The sequence below is a fragment of the Aplysia californica genome, unplaced genomic scaffold (genome assembly GCF_000002075.1).
Source record: "Aplysia californica isolate F4 #8 unplaced genomic scaffold, AplCal3.0 scaffold00128, whole genome shotgun sequence".
Taxonomy (NCBI): domain Eukaryota; kingdom Metazoa; phylum Mollusca; class Gastropoda; order Aplysiida; family Aplysiidae; genus Aplysia; species Aplysia californica.
The window spans coordinates 787596-802323 of NW_004797398.1; the positions used below are offsets into that span (position 1 = coordinate 787596).

The window sequence follows — 14728 nt, forward strand, 5'->3', positions numbered from 1 at the left end:
TGTGTGTGTGTGTGTGTGTGTGTGTGTGCTTGTATGTGTGTGTGTGCTTGTGTGTGTAGAAATAATTTTTTTGACAATTGTGTGATTACATTGACATGCATACATTTGTTGTTTTTTGCAGCATATTAATGTGATTGCTTCTGAATTGAGCTGAAGCAGGAGTATGTACTGTTATAACAGAAATGAAAGTACTTACAAATTATTTTCCGACCTAAATATCGAAAGAAAAATTCATTTATAAAGACCAGTGAAGTAATACTCTATGAAATGTCTAACCAAATTGCCTATTTAAAAAAAAATGGTACTTATAGTACTTCTCTCTGTACAGTATTGACCAAATAAACAAAAGTTATGTAATCATTGTGCTATTGTTTTCAATATTTTTTTCCTGCAACATCATCTGTCCTAAATTTCAGCCTCCATGATCACATGACAGTTGTCCATCGGAGTCAACACGGTCTGGATATCACGTACCCATGTAGCATGTGTGTACAGAGATTTCACAGTCTAGATGCTCTGGCCAAACACAAGGGCATTGTACATGCACAGCAGCGCTCTAATGGCATAGATGCTGCTTTTTGTAACAGGTAAGTTTTAGAATGTGTGTCATTGCAATAAGATAAGCACGAAAGTAGTTTTTGTTTTCCAAAATCTAGATAACACTTTGTGCAACACAAAAATAGTTTCCCACTCTGCTCTCAGATAACATATTGGAATGTTCTGCAACTTATTGTTTAGGGCTAAAGAATTTTTTATAATAGCCGGCACAGTAACTCTTGTTGATGAAAAAAGTAAAATGAACACTGTGTTGTTAGGATTATGATTCCGCTTATAACAGATAGTGAAATGTAAATGATAGACTTTTGACTTGCCAAAAATAAAGAGCAAATATAAGTCAGTAACTGAAGGTAGTAACAATCGTTTAAATAAAAGCAGTAGTTAGCATTGTACCAGAATTGTTAAAGTATTTTTCTGTTATTTCAGAAGTGTCTTAGAGCTATATGTGCAAATGAGTGACATCAATTGGGTTGCGTGTTAACCATACACTTTTCAACCACTGTCAGAAGTTTTAATTTTTGTTGTGTGAAGTGCTGTTTAGCATTTCCTTCTCCATAAATTTTGTCTGACTGTTCCCTGTGTACTGTTGTGAATATCATTCAGGTGCAATATGACACTCGCAAGTCCACGAACCTTGGAGGATCACATGATTACAGTCCATAACATTGTGATGGACAGGAAAGCTTTGAAAGGCAAGGGGAAGAAGTCCTCTGGTAAGTCTAGCAAAGATGGATCAACTGCTTCTTCTCGTTCATCACTGGAGAATGGATCAAGGGGTGCTTCAAAAAGTTCAGGTGCAACAAAATCTTTACCTTCTTTCTTGATGGCTGATGATGGCCAACCAAAAGCAAAATATCCTAAGACTTCATCAGCTGGGAGGATCTTGGACTTGACTAATGCTGTGGACAGACGTAAAAGTATTTCACCAGGTTTGTTGCACATTATTCCAGTTTTGTCTTTTCCATGTCGATGCTTTTTAAAAAAACTGTCATGGTTATATTTATAATACTTTAAGATAAGTTTTACAGTCTATCAAAGTTAGGTGTAATGTTTTGAGTATGGTTTAGCTAAGAGGCTAAGAGGTAGGCTAACATGTTGAGCAGTTTTTTCCTTTTGTGAAAAAAAATTCTTGAGTGCTATATTTGTCTTTTATGGTGTATCCAAGCGAAGGAATACACATGACCTGTCCAAGACGACCACCCATGGTAGAAGTAGAAGAGAAAAGTTGTCATCTTAGACCAGTGGTTCTTTTGGGCAATGGCATTATAATATTCAAAAATGCAAAAGGAGGGAGAGGGGAGCAAATGGCAAGTCATTGTTTGTACAGCTGATTGTCTTGGACAGGTGGTCATCAGAGCAGATTTGATTGTACTCGGATCTCTTTTTCAAGTTATTATAATACTTTGATTCATTTAATTAGTTTCGATTATTGGTGCTTTAAAATGCTTGGGCACTGATGAACTTGTAACATGCACTCCTAAAGCCACATTTTACTAATAATTTTATCTTCACCCAGATGGGAATGGAAACATGGTTATAGGCCGTGAAAGATCTTGTGAGTTTGTTGTTGTTGGAGGAGTGCTGTATTCGTTGCTTGTGCTGTATCCTTCCCAGAAAGCTGAAAATGTTTCTGAGTATTCTAGGGTCTGCTTGGGTAATAATATAGGTTATAAAGTACAGAAAACTTTTTTGTTTAGCAGAGATATGCGCTATATAAATACTCTTCTATTATTAATTATTATAATATAATCAGTCTAGTTTCTTTGTTAATCCTCAGGTGATATTAAGTGTGATCAGTGCAACATCTCATTTCATGACCAGCAATCTTATGACAGCCACATGGCTCTACATGCTGAGGCATCACTTAGTTTGTCTCTTCTTGCAAATGGTGCGTGTGAACCGCCGAAACTGAAGGAGGAGTCGGAGGTGAATGGCGGGAGCAATCAAAGTAAGGAGGATTTCAAAATCTTAGACAACTGATTTAAATCATTCTGTGTTGACAACAACGATTGACATGATTATTTAAGGCAACTTGCTGAGCTGAGTTTATAAAGATTTTTGAAAACCATTCCATTATGTTAATAATTATTGCACCGCTTGTCTCAGTTGTATTTGAAGGGTGTTGACTTTAAGAACAATTAACTGAAAAGAGCAGCTTTTTGTTAAAGGGTAATGGCAAAATTTGAAAAGCAATTTTTTTAATGAAAAGAAAATTTTTGTTGTTGTAGCAGCTTTTGTAAAAACTTTGAACTGATTGTTTACAGAATATAATGTTGTATTGATGCTGTAACTGCTAACACCAACAGGCCAGTCTGCAGCCAGCAAGGTACATGAGTGTTTCAAGTGTGGGGCAAGTTTCAGCACGGAGGAGCAGCTGGAAGCACACGCCTCACTGCACTATCTGTGTGTCAGCACAGAGTATGGATGCAGCAACTGCGTCAAAAACTTTTCAAAGCCTGATGAGTTACAGAAACACCTGATGGACATTCACGCGCATCACCTGTACCGCTGCTCATTGTGTAAAGACATCTTTGATTCCAAAGTGAACATACAGGTAAATTGTTTTGTCTGATTCCAACGTAACAATAATACTCATAGGCCTACATTGTCACTGTGCCAACAAATTGGTACAACTCAGAGTTGGGTCAAAATGCAACTGGCCTTTATTTTCTTTGGTGGTACTATATCAATCTCTTGGTAAAATCAAAACAAAATGCGCAGGCAGTCATAAAAGAAACATGCATGGCAAGTTTTTACCATTATTAGATGATAAATAGTTTATTGAAATAGTTTTGTCCTTTTATTTCAATAGTAGCAAAAATGAGATGTGCCATATACAGATGGCTATGGGATGTATGAATCATTCCTTTAAGGCTTTCATCCCCTGCATAATATTTTGTCGTTCTCTTTTTTTTTCGCAAGTTGTCACCAAGGTGGAACTGGATGCAAATATTCGTGAAGAGATTGTCAATTTTGCATTTCTCACAGATATTTTGAAATCAATGATGCTTTTCTAAATTTTATATTTTTTCAAAAATACATCATGATTACTTCTTCAGAAATGAACATATGAACACACTGCATGTCACACAGACCATTCTAGAGTTGAAAAGAATGACTTTTTGTTGATCAGAAGTAACTACACGTTCCTTTCATTTTTAAAGGGAGATGTGTTGAAGAAATGAAATTATTGCAACCATATTGTTGGCGTGCTTGGTTTTATTATTTTTACATTTTTAGACAGCAGCTATGATCCAGACAGGTCAAGTAATTAGGTGACTTATCACTTTACGAAAAGGCAAACACAAAGTTTTGCAGATGTTTTTTTAATGGTTTTATTCCCAAGCACCTGCTCATTAGATGAGAACTCTGGATCTTAATTTGATGAAGTATATCCATCTGTGATGAACGATTTTCATTGCATTTCTTCTCTCTCTAGGTTCACTTTGCCATCAAGCACAGCAATGAGTGTAAACTGTACAAGTGTGTGTCCTGTGACATCATGTTCCGCTCCGAGATGGAGTGGCAGGTCCATGTGAGGGTGAATCACCTGCACATGTCTAGGCCATACAGATGTCTGTTCTGCCAGGAATCTTTCACTAGTGAGGTGAGAAGGGATGAAGGAATGATAAGATGGTCTTGAAGATTTTGCATTGAAAAGAGGTTGCAATGATAAACCTTGAAATTGAGAGTGGCATCCCATTTACTCATGTTCATGTTGGTGGGTCAAAGATATTTCTATTGAAACGAATTTATACAAATGAATCTATTGCTAATGTACATGTAGATTTCATTTAGAATAAAATTCAATATCATTTTAATCAGACTGAGCAGAAAGTGCAAATAAAAGTGAATGCTTTGCTCTTCTCGAAAACTTATATTCTAATTTTAAAAAAGAAGAGAACGTTCAAGTACAAATGGTAAAACAAAGTCTTTTACAGAATGAAATGAAGCCTGCAAGACATTCTTTCGATCCTCATGCTTTAGTGAACCATAACACATCCTCCTTCTTTCTTGCTCTGTGTACACATGTCATGATTCTCTCCATAGGTGGAGCTCCAGTGCCACCTGACCACCCACAGCAAACAGTTCACCTGTCCCATGTGTGACCAGGCCTTCCACATTGAGTACCTGCTTGACCAACACATGCAGAGCTGTCACACTGACATCAAGCCTGACATGGCACAGGTCAGCTGGATGGGGATGAGGGGGGTGGGGGTGGGTAGAAACAAAGTTATTTCATTCACTATGATGAACCGACTACTTGGCTCAACATTTTCCTAATCTCTACCACAAGCTGTTTCCTTGGCTCCACTATGTGCCTCTATAAATATTTATGCTATTCCAGTCCATAACTTTTGAAAGTAATATCAGCGTTTTTGTTAAACTTCTTTTTTTTTTCAAAATTCTGTTTTAATTTATTTTCTTCTGATAGGCTAAATAATAGGTTATATTTTGCAAAACAAATAGGTAAATCGGGAGACAAAAACTAAATGTATAAACTAAACAGGTACCTTCTAGCCGAAGACATTTCACGCCCAGGCTGGTAGAAAAATTATGTAGCGAATCGGTCAAAGAAAGCTTCACAAGCTACAAAGTACGTCATTTGGATGTGAAAGTACAAAGTGATGAGACAGGAGGAAAAACAAAATAATCCCAGGAAAAGCAAAATGAATTAATTCCTTGCTCAAATGACAAATTTTACACTTCCATGTGATAAGTTGTAGTTTTGGAAATAGGTAATGTTCTTTCTGATTCCAGTATTTTACTATGTATACTTTTTACAGTAAGACTCCATAGACAGTTTGTCAGGAAAATTGGCTTGAGGTGTTTGACTCGAAGTTGTGGTCTGACTTTGAATACTCTGATTTTGAAAAATTCTTTGTGACCTCAACAGTTAGTTTTACTGATTATATTCTTTATGTTGTTCCAGAAATCAAGCCCCAGAAAGCAGAAGCACCACGGCTTATCAGTGTCTCCAGCTAGGGATGTCGTTGTAAAACAAGAAAACATAGAACCTGTCTCCTCATACAACTCTATCCCTTCCTCATCTTCTTCATCATCATCTTCGTCGTCATGTTCTCCCCGTATCATCCTCAAATCCCCATCGGCACCTTCTCCACACAGGCAGTACACCTCGGTCTTGGCAAACACGCCAGTACCGTCGCCCCTCCCCCTCCCCTCACCCATCTCCAATACCCCTGTCTCCTCCATCTGGAAGAGCACAGAGCCTCTGCACATGTGTAACATCTGTGATGTCAAGTTCAGCGATCTGGTGCTGCTGAACATTCACAAAGCAGAGGATCACGGCCTCAAGTCTGCAGGGAAAACTGGGTGCACTGAGAATGATGCAGATCAAAAGGTAGAGATGTCATTTGAATTTTTGTTGTTGTGGGGGGGTGTCTTGTCCGATTTTTGAAAGGTAATTGTGATCCTGAAATTTTTCGTTTATGGATTCTTAATTGATTTTTTTGAATGCCCATTGTACTCTCCTCTGTTCTGTTCTTGAAAATTGTTTGGTATAGTGCAAGCAAGATTGGGCAAGTTAAGAAGATTGATTTATCACAAGTATCCGTCTAGTCTCATCAAAGAAGAAAATATCCTTCTACAAAACTGAAAAAAACTATATTGACAGTGGAACAGAATATGAAAGTAAGAATGCATACAACAATTGAACATATTCCTTGCAAATCTGAAATTTTGTACCTTACTTCTTTTGTTTTCCTTTTTAGACGAGCCATGAAAAGTTGCTGTTGAACAACCAGACTTTGCTATCTGCGCTGACCAGTCCAGTGTCATCAGAGGTCACAAGCTCAGCCAGCACCTCTCTCGCCTTACCCTCCCCGACGTCTCACTTCTCCTGCATGTTCTGCAGCCAGACATTCAAGACAAGCCTGGAGTATAACAAACACATGAAGATTCACGTCAACTCGGGAAACCTGACTTGCAGTATCTGTGATGAGACATTTGTGTCACCCAGTGTGTTAGCTGAACATAAGCTAACGCACTGTAAGATCCACCAGGGAAACACGTGTGTAGTGTGTCGAGTCGCCCTCACCAGTCAGGAGCAGTTTTACATACACGCTCAGGAGCACGGCTTTGAGGGATCCCTTCTGCAGTGTGTTGTGTGTCGCCAGGTAATGTGTCGCTTTTTTCTTTTTTTGTATACTGCAATGATGCTAGAGGTTCCATTGGTTAGTGAATCCTGGTGTTTAAAAAATGGCCAGTATTGTCAGAGGACCAAATTTTGCCTGCTGTCTTTTGCCTTTCTGCCCCATGCCAGTTTTTTGTCTTGCAGACTATTAACTGGGGAATACCGTAGTATTGAACATCATTTATCTTAGACTGGATTAAAACTGAAGAGAGTTCTCACTATCCATTTGGGGGGTTTTGTTTGGTTAAGGAGAAGTTAACAGTGAGAGACTGAAGTCATTATAAGGTTGCTATGCATAGAGAAATCAGGTTTACCTTTGTTTATTTACATAATGACATGAATCTGTTCTAGAATCTCAAACCAAACCTTTTTGTTGGTTAAGGAAATCAACTTTATGAGGCATTTAACGTAATCATACGGTAATGTAATGTTCTGTATCAAGGAAAAAGGCCATGTGGAACGTGGAGAAGAGTCACAGAAAAATGTGTGAAGACATATGAAATAATGTTCAACCCCAAGATAGGAAAAAGTGTTAAGTGTTTGTTTGTGGCCTATACCCTAATGCAAAGTGAGAAAAGCAATGATGATGCTGATGAGTGCTCTATTGCAATTCAGTATGATCCACACAGAGGTACAATAAATTCATGAACATGTTAAAATTGTTATGAATGAGGAATTGTGGTCCATTGTCCTTCTCTGACTTTTTGCCAACAGACTTTGTCTTCCCTGGTAGAACTTCAAATGCATGGCCGTCACCATTTCCAGACACGCCCATCTTTCTTCACCTGCTGTGTTTGCTTAAAAAGTTTTGAATCTAAGGAGAACCTGGTCTCTAAGCTCAACTCTAGCGGCCGCACATATTATGTGTGTAAGCCGTGTTACCATGGAGAGGCTCCACTACACACATGCTCTCAGTGCAGTGAGAAGTTTGCTACAGCACAGCTACTGGAGACACACATGTTGACCCACAAGGTAATTGATGGAAAAGTTATAAAGTCAGCCTTTATGGTGTCACTTTTGATTTTGAATGACTGTACTTTTGTATATGCTGTGCACTGTCACCTTTTGCTCAGAAGAAATTACTGTTCTTTTGCGTGTGTTGCAGAACTGACTTTCATGTTTTGTTTCTATTTGAACTTTCAATAGAAGTGAAATTGTATAGAATTTTATCACAAAGCCAATCTAAGAGCATTTCATAACTAAAAAAAGACAGCATTTCCAGGATGATATTTTATGTTGTAAGTTAGAATAGCAGGGGTTGGAGAAAATCTAGTCCACCAAAAATGATTTGACTGTATTGATAGGAAAGTAGAAGAAGGAATAAACGAAAAACTAGAATATTTTCAGGATGTATCATTTGGTTATATTGTTCCCGACAACTTAGATTCCAAAACAACCTTAGAGTAAGTAATTTATGTGCTGTTAATCGTCTGTATTGGCTAATTTAAATGAAAAGCTTCAGGAAACGGATTATTCTGCTCGTGTTTACCTGTTAAATAAATAAGGTCTATTTCTTTAATTAATTATTCTAGTAATAGTAAAATATATTGCATTTATACAAAATAATTTCTCAAGCAAATACTGAAAGTGCTTTACAGTAATACATAGTTAATGTTGATGCAAAAAGAGATCAGCTAATATGTTTTGGAAAGCAGTGGTTTTGGCCCCCAACCTGAATTGCCTTCTTCATACTTGAGATTTCACATTTTTTCCTTTTCAATTAACAGATAAAAAGCGCAATTTTATGAGCCTTATAAAACGAATTTTCGTTTGGCTCTTGCAAAGCTTTAAATTTACTTTTTTTTATTTTGGTCATTAATCATAATATGAAGAAGCCATAATTATGCTCTTGACTTCCTCAGGCAAATTTCCAGTGCATCAAATGTCAACAATCCTTCTCAACTGAATATGAAATACAGCTTCACGTAGCCAGCCACATGTTGACAGAAGGCACCCAACATGAGTGTCGTCTCTGTGGGGCTCTGTTTGACTCACCAGGGCGTTTACAGACCCATCTGATCCAGCACAGCTTCGTTGGTAGAGATATCGTCTGCTTCGTGTGCAACAAAACATTTGAATCGCCACAAGAAATTCAAGTCCATGCCTTGGAGCACAATGCATCCTTTAAGAAATTTGCCTGCAGTCACTGCTCTCAGAAATTCTTTTTCAGTGCTGAATACGAAAATCACAAGCTTATCTACGGCCATGGAGCAGATCCGTTCAGCTCCATGCACCAAGCTTCTCCACTTCTCTCCGCTTCTCTTTTATCATCTTCTGCAGCAATGTCCATGGCATCGTTAGCGTCTTTCTTGTCGTCATCATCACCGCTGACTAAAGCACAGGAGTTGTCTCCATCCCTTTCTCTTACAAACAAACGACTGTTGGAGAGGTTTCAAGACGTTAAGGCCTACGATTTATCTAAGAAGTCGGGCCATTCACCTTCGGCCTCAAAAAGACAAGACCCCCTGTTAGTGCCCAGCTTGACAGCAGCTCCTGCTAGTCTAGAGTGTCCAGAATGTCACAAATATTTCTCCACTGGAACAGCTCTGGCCAACCACAGAAAAACACACTTGAAAAAAGATGGCAGTCCTGCCATTAGGTAAGAGTTATTCGTCAAAACTTGATGAAATATCTTTATCATTGAATCTGTATCAGTAACATTTTCATTTCCTTCTGAAAATGTGCAAGTAAATCAAGAAAACACTCAAGAAATGATTTCACAACCTCTCTATGGAATAAACGTTGTGTCATGAGTTGTGCTTTGTGAGTTTAAGAGGAAGATATTATTTCAATAGTTAATAATAATTTCAAGTTACAGTACTTTGATTTCATGTGATAGTATCATTTAAACCTTTGTATCTGTCTTGTGAGATTCTATGGAAATGTAATATATTATTCTAGTTAATAATAGTTATTTGTAGCTAAACGTATTTATTAGAACACCTTAGTGATGGTGTGATGGAGACTTACTCATGATATGAAAAAGTTACAGACAAAAACCAAAACCAGATTATGATGAAATGAACACCTTAAAGGAGAAATCAAATAATCATATGACATCAGGAACATGTTCAATTATTTTTAGAAAGACACTGTATGAATACATGTCAGCCATAGGGTAAAAAAACCCAACACCTTCACATTCTCTCTTGGTGATTTCAGATGCTCTCTCTGTTCAGAGACCTTCAACTCAGCCCTGGCAATGCAGCAACATTTCTTCACCGTTCATTCCAGTGCAGAGGAGCACAGGAAGAAGAAAAGCTTCAAGTGTATGATGTGTGACAAGGAGTGCTCCACCCTCAGTGCCCTGCAGAACCACATCTTGTCCCATAGAGCAGGTTGGTAACACATCCAGATGATGTGGATGAAAGCAACTGAATCCAGATAAAATGACAACCTGTATAAGACAATCTATTGTACAATGGCCTCTTCCCATTTCCTCCCTTGCTTATTTTTTACATTATGATGACGCTGTTTAAGACAGCCACCTGTCTAATATGGCCACTTTTCTCCTCGACAATGTTTCTACTGCATATAAATTTATGAATACACAAACAGAAACCAGATATTATAATTTGGATGGATACTGTCGAATCCAAATTCCAGTCAAATATAGATATGTTTACCTTTTGTCTGGTGTTTTGCCTTCATATTAAATGGATTCCAAATGATTGATTTTCAACTTTAAGTCTCTTTAAAAACTTGTTTAACAGTCAAAGTTGCCCAAAGCATGATATATCAATGTTTCACAAAGAGGCAGTCAGGATTTATGTCAAATTAACTTGACTTACAGTTGGACAAAAAAGGAGCAAGGGTTAAGACTGGGGTTAACTGTGGTTTTATTATTTTTTCTTTCAGTAAATTAAGAGGTACACTGATCCTTTGACTAATTTTAGTTGCTTAAAAGAACCCAGTGCTTTCGCACACAGAAATCCTCAGTTAAAAGTCAACTTTGGAATTCACTGAAAAATTAGGCCAAACAGTGTTGTGTTAAAACTGAATAATGTTGAAATCTGATCAGAAGAAAATGAAATTACTTCAAATAATGGTTCTTTTCTCCTTTGTACTGGAACCAATTTTGCCTGCAACAGTATTTTTAAATTAAAAATGATGAATTCATTGAGCCTTTGCTCCTACACATGCGCACACACACACATGCACACGCACACGCACACACTCACATATAATTACTCATAAATGCAAGTTACATATGCAAAGTCTACAAACCCCTCCCAACAAATATTTTTAACTAAACTGCCAACACACTCTTACGTCTATTTAAATTGTATTTGTTTCATCTGACAAAAATGCAGGCTCCTCTCTGCCTTGTGACATCTGCAAGAAGACGTTCACATCTCAGCGATACCTGAACCTCCACATGAGAGTCCACAAGCAGGGAGACAAGAAGAAGTTAGGTAAAAAGCATGAAATGGTTACTTCTAGAAAGCTCATATTACTGTTATGATCTGTCTGACAACACACAGAACTTGGCCCTTTATGTGTTGGAGGGCACCGCTAATAGTTTATCTACTGTCTCTCCACTGTTTCTGAATGTTTTGCTTTTTAATAGCACTAAAGTGGGTTTATTATGTCTTTGTACTTTTTAAAGACTAATAATTTTTAGACGTGTTAATCTTTGGTTCCGGAAAGCAGCTGCCTTGACGATGAAAAATATTGCAAAGGTTATAGGCCATACTCCTTTCACTGTTTTGAAAATAGCATAGACGTTTTTGGGTAACAAACACACTAACAACGTCATCACTTAGAAGCGGCCCCCACGTGACTTTTGGCATACTTTTATTAAATGCTACGGATGAAGATAACGAATTATTTCCAAATTTCTGGTCATTCTATGCGAGGAGTTGTGAATGAGGGTTGTGTCCTGCCCCCCAGGACAGTCTGGCGGGGATCCAGAGTAAGTGCAAAAAAAAAAATGAAATGCACTTAACACTAAGATTAAAATGCAGACTATTTCCAACATAAGAGCATCATCATTGTAACCATCATCCTCACCATCATCATCATTATCATCACCATCATCTTCATCAACTAAACTATTCCCCTTTTTCTTGTTTCTTTTTTTTCTTGAAACATAACAATTTACACCATGTCAATACATTTTTACGTTACCTACAAATATCGGCAGCAAAATAAGGACATGGGAAAAAAAAAGACTCTAAAATTTGTCTTCTTGTCTCATACATTGTTGTTGTATGTGAATCTTCCTTTCAGTTGTCGGTCAGAGTTTTTTCTATTTCAATTTCAGAATTAAGAGGAGTTAGGCTCAGAAAGGAATGTTGTTTCTACTTTGAATTTCTATTTGCATTGAAGACTGTTTCTCAAAATAGATTGGTCATTATGATGATTTATTCACCTCTCAAATCAGAGTGCCCCATTCGATGCACTGTTTAGACAGCAAGGGATGTGAAAAACATAGAACTTTCATCAAGATTTTTAATTATTGTCTGATCCTTGGGTGGATAGAATTGAGGCTTGAACAACTAATATTATTCTATTTGTAGCACTATAATCCTTAATGGCAGCTAAAGCTGTGCATTATGCAAGCTTTCTGCATGTATATTTAAGTAAATTTAAGACAAATAATGCGATTGAGAGATTTGGGTATTTGTTGTATCAATTACTTGATCTCACTTTACGTTCAAATGATCTCCCTCCAGATGACAAGAATGGAGCAGAAGACAAGATGCATGTGGAGAAGGAACTTTCAGTGCCTGAGGTAGAAGGAAGGGGAGATCTGAATTGTCCAGTATGTGGTGAAAACTTTGCTTCTACTCAGGAAATTGAAAGTCATCTCAAGACACATAAGGTAGCTAACAGCAGAGACTGACTTTTGATTCACGGCTGTCCTTTTGAAACTCATGCTAGAATACAGATACAGTTGTGGCAAGAAACCAAAAAACGCATTAAGTTGTGGGATTGAATGTGTATTGAAGTTGAGGAGAGAAAACAAGAAGGACAAGAACATACGTACAAACAAGGATCTTTTTGGTGCACGGCAGTGCGAACTGTTTGGTGTGCAGGCATCGCCCCACAGTAGACCCTGCTATAATTTGGTCACTTTTAAGGACAAGCGAGTTAACCCAGATTTCGGGGGTTTCCAGAAATCTTGACCTACACAAAAATTGGGCATTGCCCTACCTACAGGAGAAGTTTGGTTTCATTGGTGTGTATATTTGTTTGATTATAGAGAAAACTCTTCTTTTCTTTAACTCTTTTTATCCTAGTCGTACCCCCACGGACTCTGTACCCGTCCTGGGGCTGCCGCGCCGTATGAGTCGGAAGTCAGTGCGTATAGTTCAAAGTGCTATATTTCTTACATTTACACTAAGTTTTTAAGGAAATTTGGCAGTTATGTTAGAAATTGAATGTAGTTTTTGTAAATGTATGTGGTTAGGAAATATACCCATCGAGCACGAATTCCAGTACTGACCCCTTCACCATGATCGGAATCGCTATTAGATGAGTCTAAGTCCTGTTTCTTATCATCCAAAACGGAATTTACGGCATTTATTTCAGAGCCACTTTCATCAAATTAGTATCATTCCCCCTCACAACCCAGCGCCACTTCAAAAAGTACTTCGTCGGTCATGAATGTGCGTTTTTGAGACAATTTTCAAGCTTCTACACCAATCAAAAACAAAGAAACCACTGTTCATTGGAAAATTAAAATTTGCATGCAGAGATAGCATCGCCGTATTTGCGTATTTTGGTAATTACAAGCAGAACTAGCTTCTTTGACATGACCGTATCGCTGTTCCGAGAATACTCGTAGCCCGGACTGGTCCTCGTTACGAGTATACTCGTAGCCCGGATAAAAAGAGTTAATGAAACTGAACAAGGGGTAAAAACTTTACCTTCAATTTTCTCAAAACAGCATTTTTCGGGATAGCCCACTTGTCCTTAAAAGCGACCATTTATAGTTGCCTCCTTACTGTCTATGTCCAAGACGTCCACCTCACTAAGACAACCTTTTTTCTCTTCCACAACAGGTGATTGTCTTGGACAGTTTCAACTGTATTCAGATTTTTTCCTGAATTATACTTTTGCCTTTCTTAATAGAGCTCTGATTCTTATTAATTTATGTGCTTCTCTTTTATCATTTGTTGATACCATTGCCTTTTGTACTTACTCTGTGATTTTAATTCAAGTTTAGGTATCCCTTTTCCTCTTCGTCTTTCCTGCTGAAGATAAAGAGTTAATGTGACCTGTGTTTCTGAGCTACCAGCACAATATGGGGTATGATTATAAGGGAAAGGAGGGGGGGGGGGGGAGGGAGGGAGGGAAGAAGAAACATAGATCTTACAGATTTTTTAAAAAAGTACCCGAAACATTTGTCCAAATTTGTTTCTATATTTCGATGAGCCTTAATCTGTTAAATATGTGGCTAGTAAATGATGCTTCATATATTTATTTAAGACTATGTTCACGTTTATTTTATTGTTCTTTCAGGAAGTCTATACCACCAGTGGCTCGGCAGACTTTATAGACTCCTCCGGTGAGGACCAAACTGTGAGCCACACTGAAGACATCTACAATGGAGCTGCTGATGCCTGATCCAACTACACGCCACAGACAATAAAGTGCTTCGGGATTATTCAATAAAAGTCAACGTGGGAACATATGAATTGATAAAACTAAAACAGGTGTTATATTTTCCGTTTACTTCAGTGTCCAAATCCTTTCAGCATAGCTTTCAACTCCTTATATGGGAACCCGCATGTTAAATCTTATCCTGCGTCTGTGCCCAGATGCGTATCTTATCAGCAACCGATTACGTCGGACGTGCCGGGCAGGCCGCCGGGGTCACTCAGTGTGTACTGTTGATGTACAGCGCACGCGCCGGGAAACGTGTGTTTTCGCCATGAATACCGCGGCAGTGTGTTAACTGATGATGAAAATAACGCTCTATCCTTCATAGCTTTCTATTTATAAAGTGTTACAAACACATGAATAACCCCCTCTCACAAGCTGATAAGACATTACGAGTAGTTACGC

The 14728-nt window shown here is 38.0% G+C and overlaps 1 protein-coding gene across 1 annotated transcript in view; it reads left to right on the plus strand.

The window, feature by feature from the left end:
* LOC101862940 (zinc finger protein 423) overlaps positions 1 to 14373 on the plus strand; it is a gene marked incomplete in the record, with an annotated part of 56208 nt that extends 41835 nt beyond the window's left edge. Inside the window, 14 exon segments of the mRNA XM_005096402.3 lie at positions 417 to 587; positions 1162 to 1487; positions 2336 to 2506; positions 2865 to 3112; positions 3998 to 4165; positions 4609 to 4746; positions 5492 to 5920; positions 6291 to 6695; positions 7427 to 7684; positions 8575 to 9311; positions 9875 to 10050; positions 11026 to 11127; positions 12391 to 12539; positions 14183 to 14373. Of these exon segments, the coding sequence (XP_005096459.2) occupies positions 417 to 587; positions 1162 to 1487; positions 2336 to 2506; positions 2865 to 3112; positions 3998 to 4165; positions 4609 to 4746; positions 5492 to 5920; positions 6291 to 6695; positions 7427 to 7684; positions 8575 to 9311; positions 9875 to 10050; positions 11026 to 11127; positions 12391 to 12539; positions 14183 to 14287 (3583 nt within the window).
* Positions 14374 to 14728: the final 355 nt, after the last annotated feature.